We start from the raw sequence: 22,865 nt of genomic DNA on the forward strand, positions 1-22,865 counted from the left end.
TATACATTGCAGATGGTATGGTATCTAAAATATCAAATATTTTTATTTGAGGAAGTATTGCTAGCGCTAGAGCCGATTCACAGGTTTCTGATCGGCCGCCCCTCTCCACGGGAGGAATCGTCGGTTCCTGATCCATGTGATGATGTTTGTCGCTTAGTTTGATCAGACCAAGGTTCACAAATTTGTTTTGGCAACAAAAACCGCTCGCCGGAGGTTACCAAAAAAATCACGGTATCACGATAACCGCACAAAATTCAGCGAGAATTCGCTCAAAATTTACTCAATCAAATTTGAAATTCAACGAGAATTCAGTCCGAATTGACCAAACGATAACCGGTCGGTTTGCTACGGTTACCGACCGCATTTAGCGATTTATCGACCAATTTTTTTCGCACTTTCCGAATTGTCGGTAACCATTCTAATTCTTCGGTAACCGTTCGGTTTTAGCGATTTATTGAGTGGTTTTCTCGAATTTCAGCGAAGTTCAACAAAAAAAAATCAAAAAAATGGCTCAACCTTTTAAAATCAATAACTAACTCATCTAAGTTTCAAATTAAATACAACAAATTTTGTTGGTTTCCTTGTAATATGATCTACATGATAAAAGTATTTATACTCATAAAAATGTTGACTATTTTCTTTGAGAAAATGTATTTGCTAAACCAAGTTAAATGCATAGTTTACTCTTTGCTAATCCAAAAATCATGAAACCATTTTTTTAGTCTTCTTACATGATCCTATATCTTTTAAAAATACATGAACTTATGAAATAGTTATTGTTACATGTAGGATTGTGTAAATGTGTTGCAACTAGATTAATTCATAACTAACCCTTCACACCTCCAAAATTAGTGAAAACACTTTTATTAGTTTACTTATACTATGATTTATGTAGGTAAAATAATGATAGACATGAAAAAGTTAATTACAATGATGTTTCTTAATATATTTACTTTATCTTTGTGAACTTTGTAAAAATCATGGAGAAATTAATAAAACTTTAAATGAAGTGAAACCAACTTTAAAGATTCTCTTAGGATACGCTTAAAAAAATATGTGTTTACATGTTAAGCTTTTTCTTAATATAGGTTAATATTGAGTTACGTGCTTCAACTTTTTTTTCTTTTTTTTTCAAGCTTCCTCCTATAGAATATGATGCAAACGATATTATTTTTAGAAAAAAATCATAGAAGTTATTAGAATTGTCTCTAGTTTTTAAGGATTTTTTTTTATATTTTTAATTTTTTTAATTTAAATTCGATTATCGAACGATTTCTATTATCAATACGGAGTGGTAAGCTCGGTTACAACGTCTAGCGGTAACCCACGTATTTGTGAAACCTGGGCCGAACTCGTGCATAAGTGGACGGGTACAAGATGGATCTCGTCCTGGAAAACGATGGTAAAAAAAGATCCACTGCTAGATCCACCCACTTGATTATATATATTATCTGCCATTAGCAGCAGGGGGCCTATTTGTTTTGCGTATTATGGCAGCATGACAGTATCCTATCGGCTATCATCGCCGTGAGCCCGTGATAGCACGTTCATGGACTCGCATAAGCCAGATTAATTGCTGTTGGTAAGAGTGCTTCTCGAAACGGATCTTGGTAGAGTAATTTTTTAAAATGGACAAGCAATAGATCTGCCTATCATATTGAAAAAAAAAGAGGAGTTAGCAATATGCCACCGCGGACACGAACACCTAAAACATCATTTTGGTGTTTTTGTAAGTCCTTACAGCGTCAAATCTCGTGCGCGCCATCTCAATCACCAAACGAACCACACCATATATTAGTCGTTGTTCTTGTGCCGTCTTAATTTGTTCGAGTCCACGTCGTGACAGATTGTTATATCAAGTGAATCGGGCGGCAGATGGACGGACTCATCCAATGGCAGCGAAGCGAAAGCGAGGCAGCGACGCAGGGAGGGATCGAACTTATCTGCAATGCAATCATCCGCGAGTGGTGAAATGGAGCACTACTAGCATCTTTGGACCGGGAGTACAAAGGACAAATCAAAATGGAACCGGAAGTGGTTGGCTTCTCTAGGCCAATCGAGAGCAAAGAGGTGATAAATTCTGCATGGAACTCTTGCTAAAGGAACCAAGTCTTTTGGAGTGGAGTATGTATTATATTATGTATCACTTGGACTTGATAGGAGTCAACAGTCACTTTTTTGTTTACATCTGAGATATGCAGAAATCAAAACGACTTTCTTTGGATCTGTTAGGCAGAGAGAGCAGCTTTCCGATTAGAATCAAGAGAAATTCTACCAAATAGCAACTTTTAGCTTCTAGCTCTTTGAGTAAAATCTGTGAGAGTGATTATCTGAAATGAACTGGAAGCTAGGAAGCTGAAAAAAGTAGTTTCATCTGATTTACTTTCCACACAGAATTACTTCCTCCATATATTATATTTTAGAAAATCACTAGAATCACTTTCGGCCACAGAATCATTTCCTCTGTAGAATCATTCATCACAGAAAATTTAGATTAAGAAGAACTTACCAAACAAACCTTTATAAAATTATATCAGTTTGATATAACTTATGTAACCATGTCATGGCTGACGCGCGTTCAGCAAAGCTTGCTCAGTAGCATGGCAGACGTCGATGTCTGACGCTGAAAGACTATCTTTCTCAAACTTCTCTGGAATACTTGTTTGGATAGAATAGCGCCAGCGCGTGCCACATGCCCATACATATACATATATACAATATGCCCGATTACCATCCGTTCACAAAATAATATCAAATCTCGTGCGTGACATCTCAACCACCAAATCAGATACATCAGATACACTTCATTTTATTGCTGTCCTTGTCTCATCTTCTCTTGTGTCGTTTGGGTAGAGTTGGAAGAGTAAAAAATGGATGGTAAATTTGGGTAGAGTTGGTAGAAAATCAGGGGAGAACGATATGGTTACGGATGGAAAGATAGATGAAAATTTTGGTAGTACTGTAGTTTTGAATTGATTAGAACACCTAGCAATATAGGAAAAAGAATGCAAATACTATCCCCCCTCAAGTACGAACTAGCGCTTGTGAAAGTATTGCTAGGTAGCAAAAGGAAAGTTGAAAAGACCTCCCATTGAAGATATAACTGAAAAATTAAGCACGAATGGTACTGAAAGCACAGAGCCCCTTCTACAGTTACAGTTTAGTAGTGAGCAAGGTGGTGATCTAGAATTACAAGTGAGCATATGCGAAAATGGTAAGAATATGCAATTCATGTTGTTCAGGGCTTCAGGCCAATCGAGAAGACACTCAGGGAAAATTGTTTCAGATCCATATTCAAATGTTTTGTGGTACAGAAATATTATTCTACAACATGGAATACAGTAGTGCCTAAAAAAGGTTATCATTTACAGGAAGTAAGAAATTTAAAAACCATCATAAACTAAGCATTCAGGAAAACCTCAAAGCAGATGTATTGGCTCTTCTAGAATTCTTCTGAATTATTTTTGCTTGGTACTTTCTTCCGCTCTAGTGAAAGCATCTGTGATTACATCAGTAGCCCAATCCTTGACATCCTCCTACAGGGCAGGGATACAAAGATCAGTCCTAACGCAAGCTACAAACAAGAGGTGGTTCAAAACATAAAACAGTATACCAACACACAACTTAATTATACGAGGATCCAATGAAGATATAGATGTAGGAAAGTTCTACAGCAGGAAGCTGTTGAAAAATATAACATACAATGTACTATCAACAAACCATTTATTTTCAGCATTGAGCAAAATGGTGGATGAAATAGCCTCGCACACCAGAGATAGACAATGTCATAAATTATCAAAGAATTAGCATTGCAAAACTTCATTTTGGAAAGTGGTGATAAGACATATGTGTACTAACCAGCCGAACTGGTTCCCCGGTTCTTATACGGGCATGTGGACGAGCTAACTTCGATTCAAAAGGTGTCCTTGGCCTGACTTCTTGGATCTCATCCCATTCTTCACGAGTCAGCATCCTTACTTTTCCTTGATCAGGGTGGCTATTCTTTATCTTGCGCTCTCTCCTTTCTTGATCTGTAGCTTCATGTTCCTTCCCACAAAACAGTAAACAAGATTCATAACATAATTTTAATGTCCCAACAAACAGCGACAAGATTTTGCTAAAGTTTACAGACAAACACTATTGAATTTAAATGCTTCTTGGATGTCCATACAAATTATTCAGTAGCCATCAGTTAAAAATTTAATCCTGAGTCCCTGACTTAAAAACAACAGTCTTAATTCTTGATGAGTTAGTTTCCCATTAATTACTATTAGTAACTAGTAATTAATGGGAAAATGAAAGAACATTGTAGAATTCATCCATAGGAATGGGACGAAATGGTGAATTGAAATGTAATATCAAACATATTCAACATTACAAAGGCATACTTGCGATAACACAAATCTACACAGGCCAATAGAGGAAAAAAATTTACACAACTAGAATGCAAAATTGACAACTACAGAATAAAGCTAGCGATTCCTCATCTCGAGATCATTTATCTGCAGTATTTTAACAAGATCACTGTAAGAACAAACAATTACAATTTTCTTCATATTCCTACAGGCTACATCTCTATTCTCACATGCCCAAACCTAGCCATATGAAGATTCTACACTACGCACCATTATCCAGCATACATACCAAAGGATTCGTCTAATGTTCAAGTACTTGCACCAGAAAATAACCCTAGGTGAAACCAGTTGCAGCTACAAGGCTTAGGGTATGGTGGATTACCATCATGAGGAGCTTGGTGAAGAGGGCCACGGCGGCTGCGGTGAGGACCATGGGGAGGGAGGCCGAGTCCAGCCACGCCAGCGACTCCGGCGTCGGCACGAAGAACTCGTCGCGCCCCGGGTCGCGCCGCCGCCGCCTGGCGCGCTCCCGCTCCGCCACTCGCATCCGGAGGAGATCCCTCGGGGATCCCCCCTCCCACGCAGCCTGCCGCGCGGCCGCCCCTCCCCGCCGCATCACCGACCGCAGCATCGCCGCCTCCAGGCCGCCGGCGACTCCAGAAGAGAAACGGGCACCAGAAGCGTTACAAGTGAACCATTGGGCCTAGGCCTACCGTAATATTCGGCCCGTCAAAGAAGTTCGATTTGGGCCCAAATATAACATCCGGGCCTCTTCCTTTTCCTTAACTTTTCCCCCTTTTTTTTCATCTTTTCGGTAGGTTTTAAGATAATCTATATTATATATATTATATAAAATACGAGTTGTTTCTATATCACCTCTTTGAGGTATGATTTGTCAACCTTAGGAAGTTATTTTTTTTGTTGCTAGAGGCATAAATGTTCATATACTCATATATTTGAGATGATCTTGAATCCACTTGCCTCTAGACCATCAACTAAACCATCAACTTGGAAAGTTGCTTCTTTCAGTGACTGTGTTTTTGCTTTGTTATTCATTCAATTTTAAACTTTTGTGTATAAAGACATATAAAATAATCTTGAATAGAATATATGGTTCATATTCTATTTGTGGAGCTATATTGATTTGGAACTTTCTTTCTCTTTTTATCTCTCTAAAATTTATGCTTCCGTTTATACATTTTTAGTGACATTAAGTGAACAAGAAGCAAAATATCTATTTCATAAAAAAATTATAAAATTCATCCTTCTTTAATCGTTATTTTTGATGGTACCTAAACAACACTGTCGCACATTTTAACATGATGCGTGAAAACTAGCATTTTCTGTGGCACCATCTTTCATGTGTGTCCATTAAATTTTTGCGGACACCGCTTGCCTGAATCCTTGTATGTCAGAGCTCCTGAAGATACCTCGTCTGCTTGTATTCAGAGACTGGCAGGCGACAAATATAATATTGGGATTTGCTGATTGCTACAACGCGAAATACAAATGTGCTCGGCCTGTCTTTGTTGCCGTTGTCTGATGTTTATCCGTATCCGTTCGTGCATTGTACGCATGCAGCCGCTGGAGTTTTCAGGCTGCTGCTGCCAGATGGCCGGAAGCTGCCGGTTTTCGCAGCAAACTGGGCGAGTCCCGGCGCACGGCATGGCTCGTTCTTCGTTCCAAGAAACCGCTGCGGAGGCATGAAACCGAGACGTGCAAGACTGCAGGTGTCATCAATGGCAGAGGCAGGAATGGCTATAGCATGATGCAGTGGTGACGGCTGACGACTCAGGCTTTTATGCTGTGCTGTATTCTTGTGAGGATGCAGACACTGGTACAATCAGGGAGCAGAGAGGGATAGAGACTCCTCTGAAGTGCTCGAGGAAAGAAGCTTCATTGAAAGCTCAATGCTCGTCAGCCTGGCAGGTTTGTCTGCCTGGGCCTCGTGGGTGAAGTTGGGGAGAAATCGATGGGATCATAACCTTTTTCCCTTCTCTTTTAATCTTCAAAAATCTGATGATTCTCGAAGTTTTTGCCAAGTACATCTCTGTTGCTCCTTTGAAACTATAGCCTGCATTGTTAGTTTGAAAAAAGGCAAAACTTTGTCCACATGAGTTGTTCTGAGTAATCCAAAACTACAAAGTAAAATATGTTTGATTTTGTCAAAAAAATTAATATACATGCCCTCAAAAAAACCAAACTTTGGCTGAAAAATGATATAATTCGATTTTGGAATGCATTATATGAATACACATGAATGCATCCAAATGTTTGCATTATGGGCCGCTGTAGGAACGAGAATGATGATTAGAGGGGGTGAATAGGCGCCTCAACAAATTTCTTTCGAAATAGATGGCCTTTTACTATTTCTCACCCAACGCACCTCAAAACGCTCAAGTGTAAGCAAAAGAATTAAAGAGACAAAGCAAGAAGACTACTTCCATGGCAACATGACTCCACAGATGGAATATGAACCATAGGTTCCATTCAGGACCAATCCATGTGTCTTTGTGTAAAAAACTCGCAACTTCCAAAGAAACTAGATAAGATAGACACCGGACGAGGTTATCCTCTAAGATGATAGTCTAGTGACAAGGGGACTCAAGACCCGCTCAAATACATGAGTATGTGAGTATTTAAGCCACTAGCATCAAGAAAAATAACCCTGCAAAGGTGAAATATTGCAGCTCAAAGAAAAAGATCACCGGGCAAGAAACCTCTCCAAGTTGATGATCTAGAGGCAATGGTACTCAAGACCCATGAGCATACACTCGTATGTGAGTTTTTATGCCTCTAGCAACAAGAAGAATGATCTCACAAGGTGCTGAAATTTCAGCCCAAAAACCAAAACGAAAATCGAAACCGAAAATCGAAAAACTTGCAAACTTGCAAGGGAACAAATAGAAGAAAACTAGAAGGAGGGGAATTCAAGCATATGCAAAAACATAAACTTAATTACTCAAAGAGATTAGCCCTATTTTAGACGGATTACAAAGATTTATCTCTCAAAACTCTCACCTATTACATAGGTTAAGCACTCATCATTCTCTCATCTAAAAACCTAGCTCTAAGGCTCTCAAATGAGTGGCACAAGGGGACTCAAGTGCCTGGTTCAAAGCTCTCTCTAGCCCTACATCTCTATTTATAGGCCTAGAAAACTTGGCCCTTAAGTTTCCTAGCTTTTCCCCAAAATATCCCTCTCTTGTAGTGCACTTCTACCTACCACCAAGGGTATTTTAGTCCATTTTCTTCTCCATTCATCGGATGGCCGCGACGCCTTCACGACTTAGCTTCGTCTCGACGCAAGCTTCACGATGGTGCCACATACTCATGCAGTCTTCCCACGATTTTGAGACCAAACTGCGAAACCGCCTGCACGCTTCTCAAAGCGTGACTCACCGCCTTGCTTACACCTTAAGCAAGCGCTTCGATGTCGACGCGTGTACTTCATCATGCGATTCTGACCACCAGCAAGTCTCTCCCGCTCCCGATCCCTCGGGCCGCCTTGTCACTTGCACCGGCATCCCCTTCGCTTGACTTTGTCAACACGCCGTCTCCATCCGCCTTCAATGCTTTGCTTGACCTCCACGTGTTCAGCTAGGATCACCCTTGACTCCGCCCAGCCTTCTTAATCGTCTGGCACCAAGCACTCTGCTTGGCCCCGATCATCCCGCCGTCGACCGCCAAGTTACAACCATCACCTGCACACCATGAGACAAGTAAACACATATCTCCAACTCCAATTCCAATTAGTCCATAATCAATATGCTAAAGTGAAATCTCAAATCAATTCAAATCACATCAAAGCTCATACAAAACCGAAGATCATCAAACCAAATAAATAACAATGTCAATCACTCATCAAAAAAAACCAATGCACATTACAACTTGGTTTGTCAGCCGCAAACAGCCCCACTCATACAAGCACGCTGCACACCTAGTCAAGACGCCATCCATTTTCCTTTTGCACATGTTTGCAAAGCTATTTTTATTCTGTTTATTTATTTTCCTATTGCTTCATGTGGATCGTCCATATCTTTTCTCTGAGGTAAGCAAATCAAAAGAAAGTTCAAGATAATGCATAATCTTGACTCATGTGAGCACTAACAAGCCTTGGTGCCCCGGTTGCAATCTTTTCCTCATATTGAATAATGCCTGGAGAAAAAAAAAAGATAAAGCAGGTATGTGTGTACTAAGAGCGCAAAACCCTGAATTAAGGGGTGCAATTTCAGCTCCAACCACTAGGCGTTGTGCTTAGGAGACATTGAAGTGACCAAAGAAAGTGACAAACACATCGAGGTCCTGTTTGAAACGCAAGAATTTAACGTAAAACAGTTTAATTATTGGAAGTATTAGGAGAAAAAAATCCTAGGTTTCAAACAAGCACCAAAGCTTGCGAGTAGTATCCAATAGCAATGGATCTCAAATTCTTGCTTGGTAACTTCCACCATGCATGTTGCATAAAGTTCCGAGCTTCCAATGCAAACATGGAAAGGTCAGGCAGTGATACGGGTGTGCTCCAAAGCGTGCGACAAATCACCCTTTTGCGACGTGTCTTCAGGGAAAAACATCAAACATGTGGTAGTGCCACCAGAACTACCAAAGCTGAAATTGCACTTTTTTGGACAAGAAAAGTTTTGCGTGAGAGGTTTCTTCCTGGTGAATTAAAATGTGAACAAGTTGTTGCCTTGCTGTTTCATGCATTATAGTATATCAAATGTTAAAATGTTAATGATTGATTATTTAATGTCATGAAAACCAAGTGTATTAAACTAATGGAGTGTTCATGATTACATCCATATCCAGTTCTAGGATTTTCAGTGGCACAACACGTGAGGGGCTAACAAAAGGCATAAAGATTCGATCGTTATGAATTATTGGATCCTTAAACTTTGGCTTTCATTTGCACATCCTGGTAGAAATATATATTGCTTTGCTCGAATCATCTGTTGTCATGCATGCAGGGGAGAAACCCAAAATTTTCAATAGCTGTGCATCCTACTTCATAAGACACATGCATCTTGCCCTAATCCCCATTCCTATGTTCACTAGTTTGAACTGAATCTATGTCCTTACCATGCCCTATGCTAGTGATCATGGAAAGCTATGAGATCAGACGCAGGTAGAGTCAGTGCGGCAGACAGATGCCCCAAACTCATCAATTCCTGTCCAGCTTTGGTCAGGCTAGAAAATGTAGCATTTCATAGGCACACTTTGCAAGGAAGTAGTAACTGGATTAGCGGTGGATTAACAGAAACTCCAAGAAGTTAAATCCATTCTGCTAGTATCTTTTAACTATTGCAGTTTGTTGGTGACAGAATGTTTTTATCTGACATAAATCACCATGGTTGCCTGTAAATGTTACAGTGAAGGTAACATTTACCAATTACCATTTCAGCATTGTTGCTAGTAATTTGCTAGCTGTGGCAGTTTGGGTCTTTCAGTTTGCAAGCAAGGAGTGACGTTATGAGACACAGGAAAAGCTCTTTGCTGTGCAGCAGTGATACATCTGTTCTGATTTTGGAGAATGTGACTCCGACAGCTATATAGAGCTAGCCATATAGTGAATTTTGGAGAATGTGACCCCAACAGGTATATAGTGATTTGGCTGGCTAGATGCCTAACAATTTTGAAGGATACTTCTAGCTTTCCATTATTCCATATGCACTGCTCTTTGAAAGCAAGAAATGACTAAATTTCGGAACTGAGAAGTTGCACCCTTTGCAACATTGTTTAACTGGTTCAACCTTTCAGTGACAGAATGTTCTTAACCGACCACCAATTCTATTTACCTTTTGACAGTGCACCTAGAGTAATTCCCCAATCAGATCTATCAGCGTAGAGTCGACGGAATTTTGTAAAACAAAATAAATAGGAGTAGCAATCTTTTTACTGAAGGAACATGAGGCATAGGATCAGATTTTGGCTTCAGCTAGGCCTGAGAAATGTCCTGATGTCGGAGAACTAACGGAAGAATTAGCTGTCAAAGAACTGTGCCTGATCAGCTTGGAGAAGGCACAGGGATTTGTCTTAATCAGAAGCGCGATAAGTTCACTTAACCATGTGCTCCCTGCCGCCATATTGTCCGACTCCGATCGTCATCACCCTTGATGGGATCTGAATCCAAATCCGCGTTCATATTCCCCTGATGTTTACCACCACCATATTACTCAAACAGTATCAACCATGTGTGGCACCTAACATGTCTCCTGGTTTGTCCACCAACACCCATGTGACCACATTCTAACCTCGAGTTAAGCGCGAATGATGGTGGTCGATTAGCGTGAGTTACTCCTATTTGTTTTCTTATGCTTAACATTGGTAATAACATAAAGTTAATTCGGCATAGTTGACTTAAAATTCATAACAAGTTTACTGATACAAGGTAATTAACAAGTCTTCAGTTGAAATTCAAGTTTTTCAATAAACAAAAAATATGGTGGTGGATAATTGTACTGAAATAATCGAAACACAATGCAAGAACAATAATGAAATTATTGTATCCACCAAATAGTGTGCAAACATGCTATTTTGTTTTCAAGGAGTGTGCTTTGCAGTTTGCACTTTTAAAAGTCTGAAGTTTGATGTTGAAACGGTAGCCCCAACGGGATCTACCAGCCATGGTGATGATGCCAAGCTAAGATAGATCCACGGATTTAACTAAGATCTATAGGGCGGTTATCTTAATATCTTATTCCTCATCGTCCCTTCCACTCAAAGACATGAACATGTTCTTGCTCAGAAATTTTATTTTTATAACCGCGCATCTTATCTTTTCGGTTACTTTCCAGCGGTTTGCCACCTATTCACATGGGTAAGTTGCTGAAGTTTTGTATATACCTTTGCATTGTACTAACCTTGACCCAAGTTACTTACTGTCATGTGCACCCTAAGATTCCTCTCTTATTCCCTCTGTCTTTCTTACTCCTTTTCTTTAACCGACAGGCCTCTCTCTGATGAGTTCACAGGAAGCAATTAGGATTGCCAGTTCTAGTACCATAGTGATCTCCTTTTTGAAGAAACTTATGCATGTGACATGAACATGCTTTCTGAACTTACACAGATTTACCTATTGCTATTTACTAAGCTGCAGAAAGAGTAATTTGAGCTTGTTGATCGGTGCGCATAAACTGAGAAGTAAATACAAATGATAATGAAGTTATGAACAGAGAGCGTACATGTGAAAAGAGGATTGTTTCTTGTGAATTGTTTCAACACAGTTCTTAAAGGATAGCTTACATCATATGTTGAAGTATAGTAATTAGAGTTTACAAAATACATCATATTGTGGTTATGCCTGCTTAAAAGGTATAAGTATAAAGCATTTCAGGAGTTAGCATAACTGAAGAATGAGAAAGGACAATGTATTTTGCAACTAGCAACTTCAGAAAAGATTAAGTTCTGTATGTCTGCAGGCAATGGAAAAGCAAATGTGACCACCAGAACTTAAAATGCTGAATTAGCAACGAAAGATGCATTTTTTACGGTTGTACTTACCTTAAAAAAATCACCGTAAAGGAGGAGATCTGCAGAAGAACAGTTCCTCCTGCAAAAAGCTAGCCGTAAAGCTGCACTGACACTGCAGGCCATCAGAAAACATTTTAGAAGGTCACACCTAAAGCCAGCAGTAACAGCCACTGTCAACTCCTGTATCAACGGTACAAAGGAACAGGGATTAAGAATAACTGACACTGCAAAGTGCTCTTCCATCGAACATTGGATAAAAGTTGCATTATCGAGAGAATTAGCAGCAACCTGTTTTCACAGAACACGAGGGGGAAAAAGAGATGTTTTCACAACCAAAGACAGCAGCAGCAATTAACAATTCACAGAGGCTGCAATGGCAGCAATAAATACACCAACTAGGGATAAACATATGCAGACGATGAACACAACTATTATTAAGGAATGGATAGATTACGTTAGCATAAATTAAAATTTCTCTACCACGTTTAATTAAAAAACTATACGAGTAGAGTATCATGGATTATTAACACTAGACGCGTAGTACAATGAAAGAATAGTCGTATGCATCCATGAATAGGAAGTAGTCGATCTCGTCACGAGCCGAGTGTCTCCTCCTAGCGTCATTATCGCTGATCAGCACTGCAGCAATAGCAGTAGCGTCTCCACGATACCCACACGTACATGGATTGAACGCCGTACGCCGGTATGCTAGTACCGCACCCGGCTAAGGTTTTGTAGCGAGGTCGAGAGGAGGTGGCAGCTAGGGTTTTAGGGTGACGAAATCTATACGCTCACGACCTCTGCCTCCTCTGCCTCCTCTTATATAGAGTACGTTAATATACATTTAATCACAATAAAAACTCATCATAATTCTAAACCTTTGATAGACCTTTAATTATATTAAATCTCACATACAGATCTAATATGCATATAATCATCTCTAAGACATCACCAACAACCACACCCAAGCTGCTATGCCACCACCTTCCTCTCATCTTCCCACCACTTATAAACCTGCATGCAGTATCCTTTTCCTGATTAAAAACTAATTCAAGTACCATTTTTTTTAAATTCTCAAGCCAAGATCCAATCAAGCCTGCACTTAGTAGCAGTACACTGTCACACATAGAACTTTAAGGATAAAATCTCATATTTGTTTTGAATTTTTATTGGAGAATGACCATTGATTTGTGCTCATTTGGATCCAGATCTCCTGTGCTTTCCTTGTATAAACAAATCATGGGGTCTCCCCCTCTACAATCCCAATGCTTGTAGGAGGCGCCACCTCACCAAGCGAGCCATCCATCACATTGCCGCCCCCTTGCCTCTCGTCATCCACCCGCCCCAGCCTCGCCACAGAGGCGCGCGCCAATGCCGCCGCGCTCCCGCGCCGTCGCATCGAGGCTTGCGCTTCTCGTATCGCTCGCCTGCGCGCTGCTGCTGGTCGCGCCGTGCCATTGCGTCAACGAGCAGGGCCAGGCGCTGCTCCAATGGAAGGAGTCGCTGCGGCCGGCGGCCGGCGCGCTGGCGTCGTGGCGTGCCGCGGACGCGAGCCCGTGCCGGTGGTTCGGCGTGTCATGCGACGCGCGCGGCGACGTCGTCGGGCTGAGCATCACGTCGGTGGACCTGCAGGGCCCGCTTCCCGCGAACCTGCAGACGCTGGCGTCCTCGCTGAAGACGCTGGTGCTGTCCGGCACGAACCTCACCGGCTCTATCCCGAGGCAGCTCGGCGAGTACGGCGAGCTGACCACAGTTGACCTCAGCAAGAACCAGCTCACCGGCGCGATCCCCGCCGAGCTTTGCCGGCTCGCGAAGCTCCAGTCGCTCGCGCTCAACTCGAACTCCCTGCGCGGCGCCATCCCCGACGACATCGGCAACCTCACGAGCCTGACGTACCTCACGTTCTACGACAACGAGCTAAGCGGGCAAATCCCGGCGAGCATTGGCAACCTGAAGAAGCTGCAGGTGCTCCGCGCCGGCGGGAACCAGGGGATGAAGGGTCCGTTGCCGCCGGAGATCGGCGGCTGCAGCGACCTCACCATGCTCGGCCTAGCGGAGACCGGCGTCTCCGGGAGCCTCCCGGAGACGATCGGGCAACTCAAGAAGATCCAGACCATTGCCATCTACACCACTTTTCTCTCCGGCAGGATCCCGGAGTCCATCGGCAACTGCACCGAGCTCACCAGCCTGTACCTGTACCAGAATTCTCTCTCCGGACCGATACCGGCGCAGCTCGGCCAGCTCCGGATGACGAAGCTGCTACGGCGACCAAGCCGACGAGCAAGCTCTCGGAGATGGTGTTGACAGTTGCGACACAGAGGAAACACAACGATCTTTTTGTGCCGCCCAACCGAACGACTTTTCTGGTTTATGATTGCAAACTAAATAGGCAACAAACTGCAGCGGATCGTGACTCCGCCATGCGCGCCACGGCCTGTCCACGACGTGCGCCATCCCGCACGTCCAGCTCGTGCCACGCGACTCGGGCTGCTTTGACGCGAACAGCGCGCCTCAAGCAACTAACAAGCAACTAACTCTCGGCTGAAAAACAACGGACCGTGAGCACTATGCTAAGCTAGGAAATAACAGCTACGCTACAACTGAAAGCATAATTGACGCACAGGATTACAGGAAATCCTAACAGTCTTCCCCCTAATCCTAGTGCACCGGCTTTATCTCCTGAAGGCCAATCTTCGGACGAAGCTCCAGGAACTTGACTCGAGGAAGAGCCTTGGTCAGAAAATCCGCCAGTTGAGCCTCCGTACCAACATACGTGAGCTCGATTCTTCCATCATCCACACACTCTCGAATGAAATGAAACCGAGTGTCGATATGCTTACTTCGATCGTGGTGGACGGGATTTTTGCTGAGGGAGATGGCAGACTTGTTGTCCACCTGAAGTGTCGGAGGTCTAGCTGCTTCACCGATTATCTCGCTCAGAAGACGTGCGAGCCAGACACCCTGACATGCCGCGGATGCGGCTGCAATGTATTCCGCTTCGCAGGAGGAAAGGGCCACGACCCTCTGCTTCTGCGATTGCCAGCTGACCGGGCTCTCATTGAGGAAGAAGAGAACGCCGGACGTGCTCTTGCGGTCGTCGATGTCGCCGCTCAAGTCACTGTCGCTGTAGCCGGCGAGGGTGAGGGGCTCGCCATGCCCCTTTCTGTAGTGACACCCCACATTAGGAGTGCCGGCAATGTAGCGGAGGATGTGCTTGACGGCGGCGAGGTGGTCTTCACGCGGAGCTTCCATGAATCTGCTCACATAGCCCACGGCGAAGGTGATGTCGGGCCGGGTGTGAGTCAGGTACCGCAGGCTTCCCACGATGCTCCGGAACTTGGTGGCGTCCACCGGGTCTGCTGTACTCTGCTTGCTGAGCTTCAGCTTGGGCTCCATCGGCGTCGAGCATGGGTTGCAGTCGGCCATGCCGCCGTTCTCCAGAATCTTGCGAGCATACGCCGACTGGCTGATGAACATCCCCTCTGCGCCCTGCCGGACCTCGATGCCGAGGTAGTAGCTGAGTAACCCGAGGTCACTCATCTTGAACTCGTCGTGCATCTGCCGCTTGAACCGGCTGATCTCAGCCGCCGAGGACCCGGTGATGATGAGGTCATCCACGTACACGCCGACGATGAGCCGCGAGGACCCCATGCCGCGTCCGTAGACAGCATGCTCGGAGCTGCTGCGGTGGAAGTCGAGTCTTGCCAGCGTGTCGTCGAGCTTCGCGTTCCAGGCTTTTGGAGCCTGACGGAGGCCATAGAGAGCTTTATGCAAGCGATACACTTTGTGCGCCTCCTTGCCGAGGGTGAACCCCGGCGGCTGCTCGACGTAGACCTCCTCGTTCAGCACCCCGTTGAGAAAGGCGCTTTTTACGTCCATGTGATGGATTTCCCACCCATGGTGGGCGGCGACGGCGAGAAGGAGCCGCACTGACTCCATGCGCGCCACAGGAGCAAAAACTTCCTCGAAGTCGATCCCCGGGCGCTGTACGTACCCCTTGGCGACCAAGCGCGCTTTGTACTTGGCGATGGCACCGTTCTCGTCACGCTTGAGTTTAAACACCCACTTGAGGCCTATAGACCGATGTCCTGCAGGAAGGTCAGTCAGGGTCCATGTCTCGTTGTCGTCGATGGACTTCAGCTCCTCCATCATGGCGCGGCGCCAACATTCAAGCTTCTCTGCTTCCCTCAACGTGGCGGGCTCATCTGCCGAGGTGAACAGGAGGTCCCCGGCGTCCAGAACCCGTGACGCCAAGCCAGGTGGTGATGAGGAGCCGAGAAGGTTGTCAAGGGCCCTGAGCCGGAGTGGGGCGTCGTTGTGGTCCGCGTCCAGGTCCAGCGTCCCAGACGATGGTGGCGATGCCGCTCCCGCCGGTGGCGTGGCCCCCCCCCCGCAGGGGTTGTCGGCGTTGCTGGAGCAGGCTCGGGGAAACTTGGGTCGGCGCTCGTGCTCGAACCGTGTCCAGGCTGCACGGGCGGCGCGCTCGGGGTGCTTACCACACCCTCGGTGTCGTCGTGCACCCAGGGACTTCCCGGCTCGAAGGAGAACAGGTCCGGGATGTCAGCGTCCGCAGCGCCGGCACCCCAGTCCCACTGAGCTTGTTCGTCGAAGACGATGTCGCGGGAGACATGGACGCGTCCGCTCGCCGGGTCATACACCCGATACGCCTTGGACCCTGACTCGTACCCGACGAAGATCATCGGTGTCGAACGGTCATCCAGCTTCTTCAGATGCGGGCGTGTGTTCTTGACGTGCGCGACGCAGCCGAAGGTTCTGAGGAAATGAACTGCAGGTTTTGACCCGTACCATACCTCGTAGGGGGTCTTGCCGGCGACGCTCGTGGTCGGCGCGCGGTTGAGCAGGAACACCGCTGTGGCGACCGCTTCCCCCAAAACTTGCCCGGAAGCGCCTTTGCCTTCAGCATGCAGCGCGCCATGGCAGCGACGCTCTGGTTGCGCCTTTCCACGACTCCGTTTTGCTGAGGCGAGTAGGGGGCTGTGAGGTGTCGCCGGACCCCCTTCTCAGCACAGTAGTCGCCGAACTCGACGGAGGTAAACTCCCCGCCGCGGTCAGTCCGGAGTGTCTTGAGTTTGCGGCCGGACTCCATCTCGGCCATCGCCAGGAAGGCCTTGATCGCGCCCGAAGCTTGATCCTTGCTGGCAAGGAGGATGAGCCACGTATAGCGACTCAAGTCATCCACGAGCAGCAGAAAATAGCGATTTCCGCTCGGCGTCGTGGGCGTGATGGGGCCACAGATGTCGGCGTGGACGAGGTCGAGGAGGCCCGGCGCGCGGTACAGGGCTTGAGCGGGGAACGGGTTTCGACGTTGCTTGCCAGCGAGACAGCTGTCACACACTTGCTCCACCGGGTCGACTAGAGGAACACCGCGCACCATGTCCTGCTGCACCAGTTTGCGTAGTGCTCTGAAGCTTATGTGCCCATACCTGGAGTGCCACAGCCATGCCGCCTCGGTGCACCGTGTGGATAGGCACACCGGCGGGGTGATCTGCAGCTGCAGAGAGTACAAGCGACTTGAAGAGCGTCGCACGCGCGCGAGGAGCCGTCGGTCGTGGTCCCGGATCCGCATGACGCCGTCGCGGATCAGAACTTCGCAGCCAGTCTCATCGAGCTGGCCCACGCTAATCAGATTGGCGGTGAGCCGCGAGATGAAGTAGACGCCTGTGAGCGCGCGATGTTCTCCCGTCTTGCAGGCGAACAGGATGGTGCCGCGCCCTTCGATGTTGACGACGGAGCCGTCGCCGAACTTCACAGTGCCGTGGACCGTCGTGTCGAGCTCGGCGAAGGCGGAGCGTGCGCCGGTCATGTGATTCGTGGCGCCGGTGTCGAGATACCACTTGACGTCGAGGTGGTCGTCCTTCCGGTCCAGCTGGGCGAACACCTTCGCCTCAACGACCTGGACAGGAGCTGATCGCGGCGGGGACATCGGCACGGGTGCGGAACGCGGGCACGTCGGGGACGGCGCGTCGAGATGGGCGGTTGCCATCAACAGAGTAGGTTCATCGTCCTCCTCCTTGGCAATGTGTGCCTCCCCGCGGGCCTGGTCCCTCTTCTTGGAATGGCACTCCTTCTCCCAATGCCCCAGCTTACCGCAATAGTTGCACTTGGTGTCGCGTGTGGCCTTGCCGTCTCCACCAGCCGAGTTGTTGCCTGTGGACGATTTCCGGCGGGGTGGACGGCGACGTTGGCCCTCCGACTTGCCAGGCTTGGACGATCCTTCCCCCTGCTGCCGCTGCTTCATACGGGCCGCCCAGCCTTCCTCGGAGAGGTACAACTTGCCGTGGGCGGTGAGCTGCGACGGTGGTGTCTCGTGTCGATCCTCGGAGGCCTTCAGGCGACCCGTGACCTCCTCAATCGTCAGCGTGGAGAGATCGAGGAGGGTCTCAATGGCGATCGCGACCTGCGTGAATTTTGGTGGCACGGCGCGAAGATACCTGGCGGCGGCCTTGTGCTCGGGTTCGGGGTCGCCGAGGATCTGCAGCTGGTTCACCAAACCGGAGAGGCGCGTGGCGAACTCGTTGACAGTTTCACCCTCTCGGAAGGTGATGGCCTCGTACTCGCGGCGGAGGCGCTGTGCCGTGGACTTGCGGATGCGTTCATCCCCGACGTGCGCCGTCTTGATGCACTCCCACGCGCCGTGTGCACTCTTCCGAGCGAGGCTGGACATCATGTCCAGCGGTACGGCGCGCAAGATGGCCTCCAGCGCGTGCTTGTCGTCGAGGGGATTGTCGGTGCCGTGTTCGATCGCGTCCCAGAGGCCGCGCGCCTGGAGCATGACCTCCATTAGCAACGACCACTCGGGGTAGTTGGATTTGGTGAGCTGCGGCCACGATCCGCTGGTCTCGCGGACGACACGCTCCTGGACGACAATGCGCTCGGTGTGGCGACGTAGCGGGCGGCGACGCGGTGGCGACGGTGACTCGCGGCGTCCGCTGTTCGACGGTGTGCGGGAGTGGCTCCCGGACGCCGGAAGTGACGACATCTCTCTCACTCCCTGGAACGGTTATGGCTCTGGTACCAAATGACGAAGCTGCTACGGCGACCAAGCCGACGAGCAAGCTCTCGGAGATGGTGTTGACAGTTGCGACACAGAGGAAACACAACGATCTTTTTGTGCCGCCCAACCGAACGACTTTTCTGGTTTATGATTGCAAACTAAATAGGCAACAAACTGCAGCGGATCGTGACTCCGCCATGCGCGCCACGGCCTGTCCACGACGTGCGCCATCCCGCACGTCCAGCTCGTGCCACGCGACTCGGGCTGCTTTGACGCGAACAGCGCGCCTCAAGCAACTAACAAGCAACTAACTCTCGGCTGAAAAACAACGGACCGTGAGCACTATGCTAAGCTAGGAAATAACAGCTACGCTACAACTGAAAGCATAATTGACGCACAGGATTACAGGAAATCCTAACACCGGAAGCTGCAAACGTTGCTTCTGTGGCAGAACCAGCTCGTCGGCGCGATTCCGCCGGAGCTCGGGCAGTGCCAGGAGCTTACGCTCATTGATCTGTCACTGAATTCCCTTATCGGGAGCATACCGGCGAGTTTGGGCGAGCTGCCGAATCTCCAGCAGCTGCAGCTGAGCACGAATCAGCTGACCGGCGCCATCCCGCCGGAGCTCTCCAACTGCACGTCGCTGACGGACATCGAGGTCGACAACAATGCGCTGTCCGGGGATATCCGCATTGATTTCCCGAGGCTGCGCAACCTCACCTTGTTCTACGCGTGGAAGAACCGGCTCACCGGCGGCGTGCCGGCGAGCCTCGCCGAGTGCCTGAGCCTGCAGGCGGTGGACCTGTCATACAACGACCTCACAGGCTCGATCCCCAAAGAGCTCTTCGGGCTCCAGAACTTGACAAAGCTGCTGCTGCTGAACAACGAGTTATCCGGGTTTATACCGCCGGACATCGGCAATTGTACCAGTCTCTACCGGCTCCGGCTCAACGGCAACCGGCTGTCAGGCACCATACCCGCCGAAATAGGCAGCCTCAGTAACCTCAACTTTCTCGATATGAGCGAGAACCACCTTGTCGGGCCGGTGCCCGCGGTCATTTCAGGGTGTGTCAGCCTCCAGTTCCTCGACCTGCACTCAAATGCTCTGTCCGGAGCATTGCTGGACACGTTGCCGCGCAGTCTCCAGCTCATTGATATCTCAGACAACCAGCTCGCCGGGCCGTTGAGCCACAGCATTGGGTCAATGCTGGAGCTGACGAAGCTGTACTTGGGAAAGAACCGGCTGACCGGCGGCATACCGCCGGAGCTCGGTTCTTGCGAGAAGCTCCAGCTGCTGGACCTCAGTGGCAATGCGTTCTCCGGAGGCATCCCTCCGGAGCTCGGAATGCTTCCATCGCTGGAGATTTCACTAAACCTCAGTTACAACCGGCTCTCCGGGGACATACCGTCGCAGTTCACCAGCCTTGACAAGCTCGGCAGCCTCGACCTGTCGCACAACGAGCTGTCTGGGAGTCTTGAACCACTCGCGGCGTTGCAGAACCTCGTCACGCTCAACATCTCCTACAATGCCTTCTCCGGCGAGCTCCCGAACACTCCATTCTTCCAGAAGTTGCCCCTCAGCGACCTCGCCGGCAACCGCCACCTCATCGTCGGCGATGGCCCCGACGAGTCCTCCCGGCGCGGGGCCATATTGGCACTGAAGATAGCCATGTCCGTCCTTGCGGCTGTCAGCGCCCTGCTCCTGGTGTCCGCCACCTACATGCTCGCCCGCACGCACCGCCGCGGCGGCGGCAACATCATCCACGGCGAAGGCACGTGGGAGGTCACGCTGTACCAGAAGCTCGACATCACCATGGACGACGTGCTCCTCAGACTGACGTCCGCGAACGTGATCGGCACCGGCAGCTCGGGGGTCGTGTACAAGGTGGACACCTCCAACGGCTACACCCTTGCCGTCAAGAAGATGTGGTCGTCGGACGAGGCGACGTCCGCCGCGTTCCGCAGCGAGATCGCCGCCCTGGGCTCCATCCGCCATCGCAACATCGTGCGGCTCCTCGGGTGGGCCATGAACGGCGGCACCCTGCTGCTGTTCTACAACTACCTCCCCAACGGCAGCCTCAGCAGCCTCCTCCACGGCGGCCTCGCCAAGGGCGCGCCCGCGGACGAGTGGGGCGCGCGCTTCGAAGTTGCGCTTGGCATCGCCCACGCCGTCGCATACCTGCACCACGACTGCGTGCCGGCCATCCTGCACGGCGACGTGAAGTCCATGAACGTGCTGCTCGGCCCCGCGTACGAGCCGTACCTGGCCGACTTCGGCCTCGCCCGCGTCCTGTCCGCGGCGTCCTCCAAGTTCGACGCCACCAAGCAGCCCCGTATCGCCGGCTCGTACGGGTACATCGCACCAGGTCAGAATTTTGCTACTCCTCTCGTGCACTTGTTCATAATTCTACGATTGTTGAATTTGCAACAACTTTTGTGACATTTTGATGTATTTTTCAAGCAGAGTACGCGTCGATGCAGCGGATCAGCGAGAAGAGCGACGTGTACAGCTTTGGCGTGGTGGTGCTCGAGATTCTAACGGGCCGGCACCCGCTTGACCCGACGCTGCCCGGCGGCGCGCACCTGGTGCAGTGGGTGCGCGAGCACGTGCAGGAGAAGCGCGACGCGTCCGAGCTCCTGGACGCGCGGCTCAGGGGCAGCGCCTCGGAGGCGGACGCGCACGAGATGCGGCAGGTGCTGTCCGTGGCCGCGCTCTGCGTGTCGCACCGCGCAGACGACCGGCCCGCGATGAAGGACGTCGCGGCGCTGCTCAGGGAGATCAGGCGCCCCGCGCCCGGGGACGACGCGAAGCAGCAGCCGTCCGTGGTGTCTGCTGCAGCCGCCGCGCCCACGCCTGCGCCGGCCCTGGCGGCGTCACCTGTGCGGAGCTCGCACTCGACGAGCTGCTCGTTCGCCGTGTCAGACTACTCTGCCTGACGGATTGCAGAATTTTGTAATTGTAGTTAGCTAAGTAAATTAGCGTTTAGCAAGCCATAAATCATTGTTGATTGTGCTACTGGCAATGCTGTACTTAGGCATATTTGACCCCTGTACATTAACCTGAGCTTGTCATCACCTTGTCGCCCCAGCCTATTCAAATTCCAAGCATCTGTTCACATAATCGGAGCAGAGTACCAATACAGATTATCTCATTCAAACAGTGTCACGAACGAACAAGCAATGACTCTAGCACAAGCATCATTTTTGATCCTTCGATGCTGAGGCTGGGATTATTTCCCATTGGATGAGAGGGCACACACAGGAGCAGCAGCAGGGCAGTGCGCTCTTTCGCAACCGAGACGGAGCCGCGCCTATTGGCTGGATTCAAACAGATGTTCTTGCCGCTTGCCAATGATTGGGCACTCGCATTCATCAGGCGTCGGTTACTGTCCAAGTGCCATGCTTTTGGAATGATTCCTCGCCTGATCGTGATCGACCGTGCGCTTCTCTCTGCTGCAGTTGGCATGTCCGTTTCGTACCGACGAGACGGGACCGTCTCACCACTAATGATGTGTGACCAGTGTTCCGGATAAGAGCAACAAATCCATGTCCACGCTTCATGCTCCCTACGGTCACTTGCAATTGTCGCTGCTCGTCTTTGTTTCTGTAGAGTGATTCAAAGAAAAAAGAGTGATGATATACTTTAGGCATCTAAAAATAATATATTTTCATTCGGTGACGTCCTCGGTCATCGGATTCAACCAAACGGTTAGAATTTTCTCTTCTTCCTTTAGCCGTCGCTCTCTCTCTTTCTCATTGTGTCCCCTAGTCCCATCGCTCGCCTTTACCTCTGCCCTTACCCGTGTCATCTACCACCCTCCTTCACCCGTCTCCAGTGACGCCCCGCTACCTCACCACTCCGCACCCGCCTTCTCCGCAGAGCCGCCCCCTCCTCTGACCTTTTCTAAGCTCGACGACGAAAGAAGGCCCCTCTCCTCCCCTCCAATCAACCAACCACCGAGAGCTATCACCTAAGCGCACCTCCAATTTTAGGCATATGAAATTTAGGACAGGTGAAAAAAAAG

General features: G+C 48.8%; 2 protein-coding genes across 2 annotated transcripts; one reads left to right on the forward strand and one right to left on the reverse strand.

Annotated features, from left to right (window-relative positions):
* Positions 1 to 3,267: 3,267 nt before the first annotated feature.
* Positions 3,268 to 5,057, reverse strand: LOC133896576 (uncharacterized). The gene is made up of 3 exons (XM_062337175.1): positions 4,738 to 5,057; positions 3,859 to 4,047; positions 3,268 to 3,536 (listed from the first exon to the last, which is right to left on the reverse strand). The coding sequence occupies exons 1-3, from the start codon at positions 4,984 to 4,986 to the stop codon at positions 3,459 to 3,461; spliced, it is 516 nt and encodes a 171-aa protein (XP_062193159.1). The 5' UTR covers positions 4,987 to 5,057; the 3' UTR covers positions 3,268 to 3,458.
* An 8,113-nt stretch (positions 5,058 to 13,170) lies between these two features.
* LOC133896602 (LRR receptor-like serine/threonine-protein kinase RGI3) lies at positions 13,171 to 22,121 on the forward strand. The gene is made up of 3 exons (XM_062337201.1): positions 13,171 to 14,068; positions 19,261 to 21,206; positions 21,305 to 22,121. Exons 1-3 carry the CDS (start codon positions 13,197 to 13,199, stop codon positions 21,775 to 21,777), a joined length of 3,291 nt encoding a protein of 1,096 aa, XP_062193185.1. The 5' UTR covers positions 13,171 to 13,196; the 3' UTR covers positions 21,778 to 22,121.
* The last annotated feature ends 744 nt before the right edge of the window (positions 22,122 to 22,865 follow it).

The sequence above is a fragment of the Phragmites australis genome, chromosome 17 (genome assembly GCF_958298935.1).
Source record: "Phragmites australis chromosome 17, lpPhrAust1.1, whole genome shotgun sequence".
Taxonomy (NCBI): Eukaryota; Viridiplantae; Streptophyta; class Magnoliopsida; order Poales; family Poaceae; genus Phragmites; species Phragmites australis.

Bases quoted from the DNA above. Each gene is read 5' to 3' on its own strand.
- LOC133896602 (XM_062337201.1), top strand. From the start codon at position 13,197: ATGCCGCCGCGCTCCCGCGCCGTCGCATCGAGGCTTGCGCTTCTCGTA. The intron at 14,069-19,260 runs CCGGATGACGAA...GAAATCCTAACA, and splicing joins CCGGCGCAGCTCGGCCAGCT to CCGGAAGCTGCAAACGTTGC. The intron at 21,207-21,304 runs GTCAGAATTTTG...TTTTTCAAGCAG, and splicing joins GTACGGGTACATCGCACCAG to AGTACGCGTCGATGCAGCGG.
- LOC133896576 (XM_062337175.1), bottom strand. From the start codon at position 4,986: ATGCTGCGGTCGGTGATGCGGCGGGGAGGGGCGGCCGCGCGGCAGGCT. The intron at 4,048-4,737 runs GTAATCCACCAT...TTTTGTGGGAAG, and splicing joins TCACCAAGCTCCTCATGATG to GAACATGAAGCTACAGATCA. The intron at 3,537-3,858 runs GTTAGTACACAT...CCTGCCCTGTAG, and splicing joins CCGGGGAACCAGTTCGGCTG to GAGGATGTCAAGGATTGGGC.